Source organism: Balaenoptera acutorostrata, chromosome 16 (assembly GCF_949987535.1).
Source record: "Balaenoptera acutorostrata chromosome 16, mBalAcu1.1, whole genome shotgun sequence".
NCBI classification, from domain to species: domain Eukaryota; kingdom Metazoa; phylum Chordata; class Mammalia; order Artiodactyla; family Balaenopteridae; genus Balaenoptera; species Balaenoptera acutorostrata.
In genome coordinates, this window is record NC_080079.1 from 50,402,854 (window position 1) to 50,419,771 (window position 16,918).

The following is a 16,918-nucleotide window of genomic DNA, read 5'->3' on the forward strand; positions in this document are numbered from 1 at the left end:
TCCTAAGTGATGAGAGATGACACTTCCTTAGACAGGGCTGAGTCTTAAGGTTAATTGAAAGTGGCCTTTTGCGTGAATCATCCATTGCACTGAATTATTAATCACCTGCAGACATTTGCAGGCTTTTAAACACTTGGACTTCCTGCAACCCTCCTTGGAAATGTTTTTTCCAGTGGAAATATGACTTCCTTTTGGCCATGGAAAACAGAGACATTGTCTGCTGCTGTTTCCAGATTTCCTAGCTCCCAGAGACCCAGTAAGGAGCAAGATCTGAAAACAGGAAGCAGGGCCAGGGCTGCAGCCAGACTCAGAGCCCATTCTTTTCTGTGGAGTAGGCTCCAGGCCAGCCTGGTCTCAGAGCCTCCACGGGACAGTGGACAGAGGGAGATTGACCACTGTGCCTGTGGCTGTTGGCCTTGTTCATGGTCATCTCCACAGGAAAGGGTGCCCAGGGGCCTTGCATGGGCCCTTCAGTGGGTCAGTGGGGAGGAAGGAATGAGGAAGGCCAGGTGTCAGGTCCAGCTCCACCACTTACTGGGTGGGCCATGGAACCTCTTTGATTTGGTTTCCTCGTCTGAAAAGGTGGTCCCTGGACAGGTTGACAGGACAGTTTGACACAAGGCAGGGCAGGTTGACACAAGGCAGGGCTCAATGGGATCATGTACATCAAGCCTGCATCATGGGACTCTCCTGGTGGTCCAGTGGGTAAGACTCTGCACTCCCAATGCAGGGGGCCTGGGTTCGATCCCTGGTCAGGGAACTAGATCCTGCATGCATGCCACAACTAAGAAGTACACATGCCACAAGTAAAGATCCCACATGCCACAACAAAGATCCCACATGCCGCAACCTAAGACCTGGAGCAGCCTAAATAAATAAATATTTAAAAAAAAAAAAAAAGCCTGCATCATGATAACCAGGACATAAGGAGCAACAAGAAAGGTGGATTTCCCTCCTGCCATCTGCTCTTATTTTCCAGTGGAAGAAGAAAGACTCAAAACTCAGTGGGCTGGCTGGACATGTAAGGTGCACGCAGACAGAGCTAGCAAAGTAAGTGTAAGCCCCAGCAGCTGGTCTCCAGGGCTAGGTCAAGGAGCTCCTATCAGACCTGGAAGGGTGAGCCCAAGATGTGTGATACATGGACAATGGTGGCAGAAGCCAGGAAGCAGCTCAGCCTGAGGGCACAAGCTCTTCATCCACCATTCAGCACAGCCTTGGCCGGGAGGTGGATATTGGGAACGCTGAGATAAATAAGACATGGCCCTCTGCCTTCATGGAGGTTCTGGTCTGCCAGGGAGAGTGAGCTGGGGTAACAGTCACAGACACAGACTCCTATAAACCAACATGGTAGCTGCAGGTACAGTGAGGACAAGGAAGGGGTGATGAAGGGCTGCATGGAGGAGGAGGAGATACTAGAGTTTCATCTTGAAGGATGACCAGTGAAGAAGGAGAGGGGGCGCCTGGATATCTCAGGCAGGGAGAGGGCAGCACAATGAAAAGGCACCTGGTGCATTGGCAGAGCTGCCAGAAGTAGTTCCACCAGTCTGGGCCCTGAGCATTGCAGAGGGACGGGGGGATATGGGGTGTCCAGGTGGGTGAGAATGGGGAGAGGAGCCTGGAAGAAATAAGCTGGGGCAGGGGTATAGGATCGAATCTAAACTGCAGAGAGAAAGTTGATGAGGTGAGGCATGATGAAGACCTGGGCAAAGTTCTTGATGGTGATGGAGATGGATGGAGGAGGAAGAGGCAGGACTTGGTGACTGCTTGGGTGTGAGTGGTGGTGACTGCTTGGTTATGAGTGGTGAGGGAAGGAGGCCAGGGAGGAAGATGGAGCCCTGGGAAGGCACAGCGCAGGGCTGGGGGAGGATGGGCAGCTCTGGGCCTGGCACTTCCTGACTGGCCACAGGCATTGCCTTTTCCAGGAGTACCCACTTCCCCACCCCACACCCAGAAGGGCCCCAGGGCAGCTCAGGCCCAGCTGTGGAAGTGGCTGGGTATTAATGAGTGTCATGCCCATCAGGGAGGAGTGGTCAGGCAGACAGGACAGTCGCGAGTCAAGGCGGGGAGGGGTATGCTGTGGTAATGAGGGGTCATGGTGGCTGGAGGATTACCATCTGGGGGCACATGGGCCTTGCTAGCTGCCTGGTCCCAGCTTAGGAGCAAGCTGAGAGCTCCAGGCAGCAGGAGGAAGGAGAATATAAACCATCTCTCCCAGAGGGCTGCCCAGACTCTGTGCTCAGCACAACAATAGCTCCAAAGATGTCCACTTCCTAGTTCCTGGAACCTGGGAATAGGTTACTTTACAAGGCAAAAGGGACTTTGTAAATATGATTAAGTTAAGCATCTTGAGATACAACATCACTAATTATTAGAGAAATGCAAATCAAAACTACAATGATGGGGGCTTCCCTGGTGGCGCAGTGGTTAAGAATCCGCCTGCCAATGCAGGGGACATGGGTTCAAGCCCTGGTCCGGGAAGATCCCACATGCTGCGGAGCAACTCAGCCCTTGTGTCACAACTACTGAACCTGCACTCTAGAGCCCGAGAATCACAACTACTGAAGCCCGCACACCTAGAGACCATGCTCCGCAACAAGAGAAGCCACCACAATGAGAAGCCTGCACACTGCAATGAAGAGTAGCCCCCGCTCGCCACAACTAAAGAAAGCCCACACGCAGCAGTGAAGACACAATGCAGCCAAAAATTATTTAATTAATTAAAAACCATATGATAGTTAATTACCATATGACCCAGCAATCCCACTACTGGGTATATACCCAGAGAAAATCATGATTCAAAAAGACACATGCGGGCTTCCCTGGTGGCGCAGTGGTTGAGAATCTGCCTGCTAATGCAGGGGACACGGGTTCGAGCCCTGGCCTGGGAAGATCCCACATGCCGCAGAGCGGCTGGGCCCGTGAGCCACAACTGCTGAGCCTGCGCGTCTGGAGCCTGTGCTCCGCAACGAGAGAGGCCCGCGCATCGCGATGAAGAGTGGCCCCCGCTTGCCACAACTGGAGAAAGCCCTCGCACAGAAACGAAGACCCAACACAGCCAAAATCAATCAATCAATCAATCAATCAAACATACGCATCTGATTCAAGATCCTCATTAAAAAAAAAAAAAAAAAAAGACACATGCACCCCAATGTTCATTGCAGCACTATTTACAATAGCCAGGTCATGGAAGCAACCTAAATGCCCATCAACAGATGAATGGATAAAGAAGATGTGGTACATATATACAATGGACTATTACTCAGCCGTAAAAAGGAACGAAAGTGGGTCATTTGTAGAGACGTGGATGGACCTAGAGACTGTCATACAGAGTGAAGTAAGTCAGAAAGAGAAAAACAAATATCGTATATTAATGCATATATGTGGAATCTAGAAAAATGGTACTGATGAACCTGTTTGCAAGGCAAAAATAGAGACACAGACGTAGAGAGCAAACGTATGGACACCAAGGGGGGAAAGGGGGATGGGATTGACATATATACACTAATATATATAAAATAGATAACTAATGAGAACCTGCTTGTATAGCACAGAGAACTCCACTTTGCTGTACAGTAGAAATTAACACTACATTGTAAAACAACTATACCCCAATTTAAAAAAAAAAAAGGATCTTGAGATGGAGAGATTATCCTGAATTATGTGGGTGGGCCCCATGTAATCACAAAGGTTCTTATAAGAAAGAAGGGGACTTCCCTGGTGGTCCAGTGGTTAAGACTCCTCGCTTCCACTGCAGGGGGTGCAGGTTCGATCCCTGGTTGGGGAACTAAGATCCTGCAAGCCATGCAGTGAGGCCAAAAAAAAAAAAAGAAAGAGGGGGACAGCACCTTTGGTCAATTAGTCTGTGACAAAGGAGGCAAGAATATACAATGGAGAAAAGACAGCCTCTTCAATAAGTGATGCTGGGAAAACTGGACAGGTACATGTAAAAGAATGAAATTAGAACACTCTCTAACACCATACACAAAAATAAACTCAGAATGGATCAAGGACTTAAATGTAAGGCTGGACACTATAAAAGTCTTAGAGGAAAACACAGGCAGAACACTCTTTGACGTTAATTGCAGCAATATCTTTGTGGATCCACCTCCTAGAGTAATGAAAATAAAAATAAAAATAAACAAATGGGACCTAATTAAACTCTAAAGCTTTTGCACAGCAAAAGAAACCATAAACAAAACAAAAAGACAACCCACAGAATGGGAGAAAATATTTGCAAACAAACTAACCGACGAGGGTTTAATCTCCAAAATATGCAAACAGCTCATGCAGCTCTATGTCAAAAAAAGAAATAAATAAACAACCCAATCAAAAAATGAGCAGAGGGCCTCCCTGGTGGCGCAGTGGTTGAGAGTCTGCCTGCCAATGCAGGGGACACGGGTTCGAGCCCTGGTCTGGGAGGATCCCACATGCCGCGGAGCGACTAGGCCCGTGAGCCACAGTTGCTGAGCCTGCGCGTCTGGAGCCTGCGCTCCGCAACAAGAGAGGCCGCGATAGTGAGAGGCCCGCGCACCGCGATGAAGAGTGGCCCCCGCTTGCCACAACTAGAGAAAGCCCTCGCACAGAAACGAAGACCCAATACAGCCATAAATAAATAAATAAAATTAAAAAAAAAAAATGAGCAGAATATCTAAATAGACATTTCTCCAAAGAAGACATACAGATGGCCAAAAAGCACATGAAAAAATGCTCAACATCACTAATTATTAGAGAAATGCAATCAAAACTACGAGGTACAACCTTACACCGGTCAGAATGGCCATCATCAAAAAGTTTACAAACAATAAATGCTGGAGAGAGTGTGGAGAAAAGGGAACCCTCCTACATTGTTGGTGGGAATGTAAATTGGTACAGCTATTATGGAGAATAGTATGGAGGTTCCTTAAAAAACTAAAAATAGAACTACCATATGATCCAGCAATCCCACTCCTGGGCATATTTCTGGAGAAAACCATAATTCGAAAAGATACACGCACCCCCATGTTCATTGCAGCACTATTTACAATGGCCAAGACATGGAAGCAACCTAAATGTCCATTGACAGATGAATGGATAAAGAAGATGTGGTACATATATACAATGGAATATTACTCAGCCATAAAAAAGAACAAAATAATGCCATTTGCAACAACATGGCTAGACCTAGAGATTATCATACTAAGTAAGTCAGGCAGAGAAAGACAAATATGATATGATACCACTCATATGTGGAATCTAATTTTTGAAAAATGATATAAATACTTATTTACAAAACAGAAACAGACTCACAGATTTTGAAAACAAACTTATGGTTAACAAAGGACAAATGTGGGTGGGAGGGATAAATTAGGAGCTTGCGATTAAAATACACACACTATTATATATAACATAGATAACCAACAAGGACCTACTGTATGGCACAGTGAACTCTACTTAATATTCTGTAATAACCAATATGGGAAAAGAATCTGAAAAAGAATTAATATATGTACATGTATAACTGAATCACTTTGTTGTACACCTGAAACTAACACAACATTGTAAATCAACTATACTCCAATAAAATTTTTTAAAAAAGAAAGAAAGGCAGAAAAAGTAGATCTGTAGATGACAGGAAGTCAGAGAGATTAGAAAGTGCTGCTGCTGGCTTTGAAGAGGAAGGCAGCTTCTAGAAGCTGGGAAAGGTCAGGAAATGGATTTTCCCCAGACTCTGGAAGGGAAGCAGCCCTGCAGGCCCATTTTAGTCTTCTGCCCTCCAGAACTGTAAGGTAATATATTTGTGTTTTTTAACTACTAAATTTGTGATTATTTGTTACAGCAGCAACAGGAAACTAACACAGACATCCAGTTCAGACCTGAGGGGAAAGATGGGGAGGTTTGGGGCCACTAAGGCCCCATTTCCTGAGACACCGCCCCCATCTCCAGCCTGGTGAAAGCAGAGGTCAGGGCCTCAGGTCTTCCAGACACTCCAGCCAATAAGACTGGTCGCGGAGGGAGGGGAAAGGGCAGTGGGGGAAATGCCCTGCCTCCACCTAGCAGGGTGAGGGGGTGGAGTGGAATGAGAGGTCCCACTCCTCCGGGACACTTTCGGGGCCTCATCTTCTCACCACCCCACGCCCATCTAGATCCTGAAAAAGACTGACCACACTTCCTCTGCACTCTAGCGACCAAAGGCTCCCAGACAAACCCCTCCCCCTGAAGGGAGAGGGATTCCTGTTCACCATCCATCCCACCTCAGGTCATTTAGGGCTCAGGCAGGGCGGGGCCTAAGGCACACTGACAGACTGGTGGGCTCTTCACCTTGTCCACCCCGCCTCCTCCTTCCCTTCATAGGCACAGGTGTGACTTGGGAGCAAGGCCCAGGCTCAGGCTCTGTCTTTGGACACAACCTTCAAGACCGTGAAACAACAAGACCGACCCTCCCTCCGCCCACAAATATCTTCCTTTCCTTCCGTTCTTACAGATGCTTCGAAGTCTGAGACGCTTCCACAAGAGCTCCCCGCCGGGACGCTGTGCGGGCCCTGGGAGAGTGCTCATCCTCTACGGGGTTGCACGCTGGGTGAGAGCGGGCTGCGGACCAGGAGAGCCTTTACTCCAGCCTCTCCGTCAAGGCTGCGTTCACCAGCCTCCATTGGCGTAGCCCCTTAGGTCTGACAGTAATCACTATAGAAATAGTGACAGTGGGTGGTTAGGACTCCTCACTTCCACTGCAGGTGACACGTGTTGGATCCCTGGTCGCGGAATTAAGATCCCGAAAGCCTCACGGCTAGGCCAAAAAAAAAAAAAAAAAAAAAGGTTACTGTGGGTGCAGAGTAGGGAGGAGGCCTAGGCGAAACCGCCCTCGGTCATATAATCACAATAGAGGCTGGCACGCGCCGCGCTCCCCCAGCCTTGAGCCAGTCACGGATCTGAATACATTAGATACGTTAACCCTAGAGGGAGTACTATTATTAACCCAACTAAGCCGAGGAATCTGCTCTCTCCAACGCCTCATTGCTGTCTGTGTCTATTGAGCCAGCCAACTTGTAAACCTGGGCGCTGCCCTGCGCGCCCCCGCGGTCAGACCGCAGCGCCGGGGCCGGACAGGGCGCGGAGACTCGGCCCTGGAATCCGCGAAAGCTCCCGGGAGCAGGGGTCGGAGCTGGGCATCAGTCTGCAGAGGATCTGCGGAAGGTGGAGGCGCATTCCTAGACGGGCACAGCGCGTGCCAAGGCCGCCAGGGGTGAAGAGCCAGGTGCGGAGCCTTCTACCAGACGCGGGCGGAGAAGGCTTTAGCTCTGCCCCCGGGAAGCCTGGCCCTCGCGCCTCAGCCGCGGGGAGCCCCGGGCGCCCCGCCCCGCGGGGAGCCCTTCGGTTCCGGGAGCGCATGGTCGGCTCTGCGCCCTTCCAGGGCCACGACAAGGGCCGGGCAGGGGCGGAGCCGCGGCCTCCGGGAGCCGGGTCCCTGCCCCCGCCGTTCTTCGCTGACCGGAGCGCAACGAGGTACTGCCCCCCGCGTCCGCCCGACGGCCCACTCGGCGCTTTAAAAACCCGCCCGGCTGCAGCGGTGGCGGCGGGAGGCACGGAGACTGGCGAGACGGAGCCCCGGGCCCGCGCCCCAATGGCCGGCCAGGCAGCCCAATGGAGGGTAAGTGCCCTCGCCTTCTCACCCGCTATCCCGGCGCCGCGCTCCGCGCCCCGGCCCCTCAGCCACCCGTTGCACCACTTTCCCTCACCCTGCGGGCCTCTGCTGGGTCGCAGCCCTGCCTTGCCTCCCGCTCCTAGCGGGGTGCGGGGATGGAGCTTAAGGCCCGCTCCTCGCAGCTAGCTGCGGGTCAGGAGGTGTGCGTGTCTTTCCTTCTCACCACCCAACCGGGTCCTGACCCCAGAGCCTGGGAAGCCCCGCGCCCGGGCGTGACCCGAAGGAGGGACCTTCCTTGCTTAGCGCAGGATCGAGGGTCCGAGCTCTCTCAGCCGGCTCAGACTGAAGCCTCCCAGGTCCGGGCAAGTGTGGGGTGCAGGTGCCGGTAGCAGAGTGCCTGTGTTTTGGTTTCTCACACTCGCTGCTCCCATCCTCATCCACATCCCCTCCACCGCCTCCCACCGAATCCGCTAAGTGGGCTTGCTGTGAGAGAGGGCTGAGCGGTTTTTAGAGAAAGTTACAGAATTCAAGCAAGAGTCCAGCCTCTCAGCAGGTTCCAGGACCCAAAGGATAGGGCTCTGAGTGCCACCCAGGGCGTCATCCCTTCCCCTGCTTTCCTTAAGTGCAGGGTGCCCAGCTCACCCTCAAGCCTGAACAGGAGTCCAGGGAAGATGGAGGTTCTGATAAGAGAAGGGTTAATTTCTACGCAGAAGCACAAGGAAATGGTTCATTTCACCCAGAATCCCAAGTCCCAGGCCAGCTGCTTTCCAAGGGAAACCAGAAAGCTCTGCCCAGGGCACTAGGACTGTAAGGGAAATGGTTTTTCCTTGAGACCCAGCAGAGCCCATCCAGCAGCACCCCTCCCCAGCAGATACCTTAAACCTGCTTCTGTGTTATTCCTGGGGTCCAACCCAAGGGGGTGGGCTTGCTGCTCAAATTCTGTCCCCAGCCTGCCAGTGGTGTGAAGGGGAGTGGCCTTCCCCAGGCATCACATCCCAGTGGTGTCTGCCCCCAGAGCAGGTGGTCCTGGTGATTGGGGGCATCCTTGGGGGACTGCTGCTACTGCTGCTGTTGATGGGGTTGAGCTGGTGTCTCTGGAAGAGGCTTTGCGCCACGTTCACCTATGAGGAGCTGTCAGGGGCCACGGCTGCCTCCAGCACACAGGGACACAAGCTCTGCCCACCGGATGCCAGGACCCAGGCAAGCAGGTGAGGCAGGATTGGGGCCTTGGGGCCAAGGGAGCTCCTGCTCTTGCTTCGGGCCCTCCCTGTGGCGTTTCCCCTGGAGCGGCGTGGGGAAGGAAAGGTCTGTTTATGGAGGGCCTCCTCTGTGCTGTCAGCAGGCCGGGAGCTATCACAAAGAAACCCCAGAATTCTCACCACAGCTATGAGGCAGGTGTTATGAAGCCCGTTTTCCAGCTAAGGAAAGTGAGGCTCAGTGGACATAAGTAACAGGTCCAGATAGCACAGCTAGGAAGTGGCAGAACAGGCATTCAAGCCCAGGCAGGCCTACTCTGGAAGCTGTGCTCCTTCTCCAACTCAACACTGTTGTGGGCAGATGGAGGTGTTGCCTCTGGCTGTGTGTGTGTGTGTGTGTGTGTGTGTGTGTGTGTGTGTGTGTGTGTGTGTGTGTGTGTGTGTGTGTGTGTGTGTGTGCCCTGGTGTGGGCCCAGAAAATGGTGCTGTTGCCTCCTCCTGGCTCCTGCTGGCTTTTTCTCCTCCAGCGCCTGGCACTTAACCACTCTGGGCTGAGCGCTCTGAGGCCACACCGTTCAATAGCCACCGACGTGTCATCTCCCTGCCTCTGGACAGGCCACCAGGTGTACCATTCGTGGTGCCCCCTTCCCTCCAAAGCCAAGACTGGGTGCCCCTGAGCAGCAGAGAGTGGGCCCAGGCCCCACAGGACCCCTGCCCAGCCCTGGAGCTCCTGCCCCATGCCACCGGCAGCAATCTTGGTGAGTGTGCCCACCAGGGCCTACCCAGGGGTCATGGTCTGCTCAGGCCAGGGCGGACCCATCTGGTTTCATGGGCCTGGCTCCAGAAAAAGAGCCTGGATGGGCCTGGGGATGCCAGAATTGCCCAGTGACCACTCTTTCCAGGTGCTTGGGTTTACCAAATGCCTGCTGCACCCCAGCCTGGGCCAGATATGGCTTCATGTGCCATTTTGGAGTTAGACCATAACTCTGGGGCTGGGGGAGGGATTATCACCCCATTTTACACATTAATAAACTGAGGCTCCGGAGGTTAACAGTGCCTTGCCCAAGGTCACAGAGGCAGTAAGCAACAGATCTGGAATTGTAACCCCAGTGTTCCTGGGTGCAGAACCTGTGCTGTGTCCTGCTTCAGGATGATGGGTTGGCCAATCCAGAAGGCAGCATGGTGGAAGCTGGGCACACAGCTTTCTGCCTACCTCTTTGCTCTGAAGACCTCCCCAGGAACCACCCAGTAATCAGCTAGGCCCTTCTAATTTAAAGAGGAAGAAAAGGGACAACACTATACTACTGAGACACCCTCTGGACACCACGGAAAGGGGCCAGGCCAGATGCTGGGAACTGCGCCCCGCCCTGCAGGCCCTGACCTCTGGGGGTGGGGGTCAGTCACGGGGGCAAGGGTTGAATGAATATTGTGGCCTCTGCTAGGAGCCCCAGGGAGGATCAGGCCTGGATGTAGAATGCCTTAGTGCTGAGAAGGCCTCTTGGGGGAGCTGCACTAGAGAGAGGGGCTGTGTTCAGTCTGGAGACGAGAGCGGGGCGAAAGTGGTCAGGAGAGGCCAGTGAACTGCCTGGTCAAAGCTCAGCCAGGAAGGGCTGGGCCAGGAGAGGTGTGGCAGTGGAGCCCAGAGCTTGCTGTCCCCGATGCCCCTGCCTTCCCCTGGCCTGCCAGTCCTCCCAGCCCCTGTGTTGTAGGAGACACATGCGTGGTGGGGACCATCAATCCAGCGCTCTACAAGATCCCGGAGGACAAAAGTGAGACCCACTTCCCTGAGGGCTGCCTGGGGCGGCTGTGGTTCTCTGTGGAATATCAGCAGGAGGCCGAGCGACTGCTGGTGGGCCTGATCAAGGCACAGCGGCTGCAAGCCCCCTCAGAGACCTGTAGCCCCCTGGTGAAGCTCCACCTGCTACCGGATGAGCGGTGCTTCCTCCAGTCCAAGACCAAATGCAGAACAACCAGCCCACAGTTCGACGAGCACTTCATCTTTCAGGTATGGCCTCCGGAGCGGGCAGGGTCTGGGACCCTCTCCCTCCTGGGAAGGACAGACATTGTGCAGGAGAGCCCCAGCCTTCCGTGCTAACCAGGGCCCTGCAGCCCCCAGGACCCCTGTGCCACAGGCTCTGCTTTACCCCTCCTGCCAGGTCAGGGTGTACAAGAGCCCTCACCCTTGAATGGTGGGGGAAGATGAGAGACTTGAGGGATGAGGGGGCAGAGGGCTGGGCTCCTCCTGTCCAGGTTGCCTGGAGGTGAGAAACAGAAACATATTCTTGGAACACCCACTGAATGCCAGGCCCTGGCTCATGGGGCTCAGGGAGGCACCCCAAAGCCCTGGAACACGAGGAGCTCTCTGGCAAGGTTGTCCATGGAAGGCGGAGGGGGAGAACCCCCCCAGGCCCCTTGGGGTGGGGGCAGGAACTCACCCGTCCCGTCAGAAGCCAGAGCAGGACCTGAGAGCCATCTTGCGACAGGTGGTGCCTTTGCAGCATGGTGGGCGGATGAGCTCAGGGTCTGGAGGTGCTGAGGCTGCCGGGGCACTGAGCCAAGCTCACGGCGGCCTGGGAGCCTCAGCAGGTGACTGGGGCCCTTATGGGAAGCCAGCAATCAAGAGCTGCCGAGAGGCCCTGGACAAATTTTTAAGAGCAGGGCAGCAGGCTGGCTGGCAAGGTAAGGAGAGGCCAGTCTGCATCTGGGAAGAGTGTGATTCCTGCTTCTTCCGGGGCAGAGCACTGAGAAGAGGGGTGGCATGGGGCCCAGCCCCTGGCTGTCCTGCTGGTGCCGAGGCTGTGAGAATTCACAGGTGAACCTGCTCCTCTTAGGACATCCAGATCCAAGGTGGGGAGGCTTGGATCAGCCACACGTCATGCTTGCATAGTTACACCCATCACTTCCCTGCCCTATCCCTGCACCAACTTGCTCCTGGCCTCTCTGTGCTTTACGGGGGAAGGGGAAGGAAAAGAAGAAGAGAAGAAAATCAATATTAATTAACCATCTGCCATTCATGGTTTTATAACCCAGAGAGTAAGAAACATTATCCCATTTTACAGGTGAGGAGACTGAGTCTCAGGGAGAGGACTGTTCAGGTGCCCAACTCAGATAGCAGAGACAGGCAGGTTCCCTGGGCTCCAGTGCGGGAGCCTCTTACACTTTTATGTGTAGGCAAATCATTGGATGCCCTGTTAAATGTAGATTCTGCTTCACGGGTCTGGGTGGAGCCTAAGGTCCTGCACTTCTGAGGTCCAAGGGGTGGTGTGTGCTGCTGGTCCTTGGAGCACACTCTGCGTGGCAAGGCTCTGGCACACCCTGCCACCTCCCCGGGATACTGGCCCAACAGCAGCAAAGGGTCCCCTGAGGATGCCTGGGTTTGGGGTGCACAGGTCCCTGGTTGAGACACCCCTCATGGAAGGATCCTGTGTCCAGAACATACCACGCCATCCCATCCCCTGACCCCACACCTGAGCCCAGCCAGGCCCTCATCTCCCTCAGGTGTCCAGCAAGAGTGTCACCCAGAGGGTGCTGAGGTTCTCGGTGTACCACGTGGACAGGCAGAGGAAGCACCAGCTCCTGGGCCAGGTGCTGTTCCCCCTGAAGAAGGAGACCCTGGCGGGTGACTGCCGGCGCATCATCTGGAGAGACCTGGAGGCTGAGAGCCTGGAGGTAAAGGTCAGGGTCACCAGACATATGCCACCATGTGTCAGACTACCGTGGACAGCCAGCAGGTGTGGCCCAGCACCTGCTGGCCAGTGTCAGCCCTCAGCATACTGCCCACCACCCCTACAAGTGTGACTCAGCATGCTGGGCCCGGGCCGGAGCTGCGTGGGACAAGGAGGGTGTGTGGAGCCTGGGCAGGGAGGGGTGCCTGAGCCTCTTTTGCCCTGGAGGTCAGATTACCTGGAGCATCCTGAAAAATCCACGTTTGGATTCCCATCCAGATCAGACAGCTGTGAAAGATGACACCCCAAATGGACCAGCCAAGGAAACTACCTACTCTTCCCCCAACCCCCAGTGAGGGTCCGGGTGGCTCAGAATAGGCCTTGGAATCCCCGAGACCTGGGTTTAAATCCTCAGCTCTGGTCCTTACTACTCTGTGATCTTCAGCATGCCCCTTCAACTCCCCAGACCTCAGTTTCCCCATCTGTAAAATGGTGGGTGGGCTTCCAGGAGGGAGTGTGGCTATGTCACAGAGTACTCAGGGCCTGCCTGCCGGGAGGAAGGAGGAGGGCATGGGGGCCTCCAGTACCTACCAGGGTGACAGGGGTGCTTTCCTCTCGGCCTCTCCAGCCTCCCTCCAAGTTTGGCGACCTCCAGTTCTGCCTCAGCTACAACGACTGCCTGAACCGCCTCACGGTGATCGTGCTTCGAGCCAAGGGCCTCCGACTCCAGGAGGACACGAGCTTTGTCAGTAAGCCTTCGCTCTGGGGCAGGGCCCACCCTGTGAGCTTAGGACCCTCACCCCCGCCGTCCAGCTTCTGCTCACATATGCTGCCAGGAGCATCACTGCCTCTCGAGCCACGCCCTCCCGCTCTGCACGGCTGTGGCGTGAGAAGCTGCTTCCTTATGTGAATCCCGGGGCTGCATCTCCTTGGCCTCCATCAAGACCCCTAAGACACCTGAGACCAAGTTTGCCCTTCCCTTTTCCCAAGGCGGTGTCTTGGCTCCTTGCCTGCGCTGCCTGACTCCGCCCCTGCCCTTCTGCGAAGGTTCCAGTTCCTCCAGGACGAGGCCCTGTGCCCCCCAGCCCCGGGAGCTGGGGGTGGCGGGGGCACCCCTGCGTGCAGAGCTGGTCACTCAACTGGAGCCCGGGAGCTGGGGGCACAGGAGCCCTGCTCGGGCTCACCCCGCATGTCCCGCCCCACTGTGAGCCCCCCAGCCACCCAGTGGGTGGTTGTCTGCCCCCATGCGTCTCTGCCTCTGGCTCACTGTAAGCAAGCTGGCATTTAACCCTCCACTGCGATCCAAAACCCATCTCAGCCTCCCCGCCAAAAAACTTGGCCTCTGAACAAGAAGGTGTTTAGGGGCCCCAGGAGGCCTGAGCACCCGGCAGGCAGGACCCCCGCTCCCCCGTGGGGAGGGATGGGAGTGTGGTGCCAGGTTCCAGGAACAAAGGCCAGCCGAGCCGTGGGTGCGTTCAGGAGACAGAGAGGAGAGAAGAGGAAGGGAGCCGAGCGTTTCCTCGGCTGCAGGCAGTACACTAATCAACCCCGTTTCCTCTTGTAACGCCCTTTGGCTGCAGCAGCTGTGAGTAATGGGGTCCTGGCGCCCAGGCGGGGCGTGTGCCCTCCCAGCCGGACCTCCCACAGGCTGGAGGCTGGGCCCCTGCCCGCCCCTCCTAGCCCGCGGTCTGCACTGCCCCCCAGGTGTCCTTGTCAAGGTGTCTCTGATGAACCACAATAAGTTTGTCAAGTGCAAGAAGACTTCGGCTGTGCTGGGCTCCGCCAACCCTGTGTACAGCGAGACCTTCAGCTTCAAGGCCGACCCTGCCGAGCTGGACACGGCGAGCCTCAGCCTGACAGTGCTGCAGAGGGCCGAAGGGGACAGTAAGGCTGCTCCCTTACCCTCAGGCCGTGGGGGCAATGGGCGAGGAGGAGCTGCTGTGCATTCAGGAAGCACGGACCCTTTGGAGGGAGCTGTATGGTTTCTGTCCTCCGCCTAAGGAAGCTAGCGCTCAGAGAGACTGAGATATTTACCCAAGAACACGGAGCTTGCTAGTGAGAGAGCTGGGATTCACACCCAGCTTTACTCTGGTTTGATTGTCCATAGCACCCTAGAAAGAGGTTAAAGGATGGCCTCTGCTACCGCCTCCTGGGGCAAATCACCAGAGAGGTTGGGAGACGGCACAGCTACCTGCCACCAGCCCAATGACCTGGTGCCGTGGGTCTTTATGTGCCCTTGTGTCGCCTCATGACTTCTGTACAAGTCTTGAGGGTCCTGGGTAAGGTTCAGTGTGGATGAGAAGGTGGAGTTATCCCAGGTTGCTCTCCCATACTGCCCCCCACCCCAGTGTCCACTGTCACTGAGGCGGAGCTGTCGGGCCAGCTGGTCTCATGGGCCAGAGCTTAAGCCCCTTCTCCACTGTGGTAGTTGGTGGGTGAAAATCATTGTTGGATACTCCCCCTGAATACTCAAGTGGGCTGATGGAAGAGGGCTCCCTTCTGGAGGGGCCCCTTCCTCCTCAGCTCTTTGACGTGAGGCAGGTTTGACGGCCCACTGGGAGGGTGGGGGCAGAGTGGGTGCCCCAACGGAAGGGCAGGCTCTCCACCTGGGCTCCCTTCCCCTGCCAGCTGCCGCTCCAGATCAAAGTCAAGACCTCTTTGGAGGCTGTTAAAGAGGGAGGGGGCTGGCTACTTCCTTCGAGGGGAGGAGTGAGAGAGAGAGGGAAGGCACTGGGGATGGCTGAGGTCGTGTGGCTTCTGGGCTCCAGAGAATGACAGTGTTCTCCCGCCCCGCCCCCCCAACAGGGAGCTGCGAGCTGGGCCGGGTGGTGGTGGGCCCCTACATGTACACCCGCGGCAAAGAGCTGGAGCACTGGAACGAGATGCTTAGCAAACCCAAGGAGCTGGTGAGGCGCTGGCACACACTTTGCCGCACCACTGAGCCCTGACCCGGGCAGGGACCTCGGGTCTGCTCCAGGAGCCCTATCTCCCCACAGCCATGCCTGACAGCCACAGGCCTGGACGCTGCATCCAGCATTCTCACTGGGCTGCAGGACCAGCCCAAGCCGGGGGATCACGAGTGCCGACGTGCAGGAGAGAAGAGGTGACAAGAGAGCCCCGGCCAGGGCAGTGGTGTGGCCGCTGGGCTACATCTCACCAGCACGAGACGCCCTCCCGACTCATTCCATCCTTCTTTACCCGTGGGGCTGCCTGGGCTTGGAATCCTGGCTCCTGGTCGTCGCAGTCTCGAATTGGACCGGAATCTCAGGCATTGGGAAGAAATACTCTCTAGAGTGAAAGCATAGCTGTGCACATTGCGTGGAGTGCCAGGGAAACTTGGAAAACTGATGATGTGTTGATGCTCAGCCTCCACTTTCTTCCTCTGTGGTTTCTCTGCCTTCTGTCTGGCGGAGAAAATGAACTGCCCAAAGCGTTTATTTCAGTTGGTCCACAATAAATAGCACAGTCTGAGAAACTGGATTGGCATGTAGGTGTGGAACAGTCCCCAGGATGCCTGGGCAGCACAGCGTGGGAGAAGAAGCTCCTGGGGATCGCGACTCACTCGCTTCACACCTGCAGGAGAAAGCAGCCCACCCAGGTACCAAGTGGTGGACGGGTTCTGGGCGTCCGCTCCTGGGGCTCTCACTTTGGGCATGAAATGGTGAAAGCACGTGGCCAAAGCATAGCCCATAGGGCTGAAAGCTTTTCCCGTAAACCTAGCAATTCCATTATGATTATTGTGTTGTGGTAGGTGTCGGTGTAAACTTCATTAAGATGGAAGTTCCCTCAACTACCCGTGAAGATGTACTCAAGGTCACCGGCAGCCCTTGTGCTTGTCACTGTTACTTATCAGGCAGTTTGTATTTTCACCCAAATGCTACTAAACTTGCAGATTCAAGCCTCGTTACTGTGTAATTAGAACAACACTTAAAACAGAATCTTCTCTTTTCTTAGGCAGTGAAGCAACTTCTGCAAGAGCAATTAGTGAATGTTGCCGTCGGTTTGTGCCTCTCTGACTTCACCTCCAATGTCTGTCAATGCACAAATACAAGCTTTGCTGGCAGTGGTCCATACGCACAGAATACCTTGTGTTTGCTTTTCCTCACTTATTTCACGGGTCCATTTTTAACGTAGTCCACACTCCAGTAATTTCTAATAGTGTTGTGGCACACACATAATAGGCATTCTCTGTGTGTTTGTATAGCCAGCTACTAATATGGAACTGTTCCCCTTTCACCTGGGGTCATGAAACCATAGGTGCCAACCACCTCCACATTTCAAGGGGAGGTTCATGCCTGTCAGTGACCTTTCCAGGGCCACTTGGAAAAGTTGGTAAGTTTTCCCTTTGCAGGACAGAATGGACGGGTATGGCCTACTCACGGTTGAAAAATCTCAATGGCAAGAGACAGGCAGGCTCTCTGCTCTGATGGGGAGGTGGG

General features: G+C 54.8%; 1 protein-coding gene across 1 annotated transcript; it reads left to right on the forward strand.

Annotated features, from left to right (window-relative positions):
* Positions 1–7,601: 7,601 nt before the first annotated feature.
* LOC103002181 (synaptotagmin-15) lies at positions 7,602–15,700 on the forward strand. Its single transcript, XM_057531567.1, has 8 exons — positions 7,602–7,624; positions 8,604–8,826; positions 9,430–9,576; positions 10,501–10,819; positions 12,313–12,483; positions 13,108–13,228; positions 14,184–14,363; positions 15,285–15,700. Exons 1-8 carry the CDS (start codon positions 7,618–7,620, stop codon positions 15,425–15,427), a joined length of 1,311 nt encoding a protein of 436 aa, XP_057387550.1. The 5' UTR covers positions 7,602–7,617; the 3' UTR covers positions 15,428–15,700.
* The last annotated feature ends 1,218 nt before the right edge of the window (positions 15,701–16,918 follow it).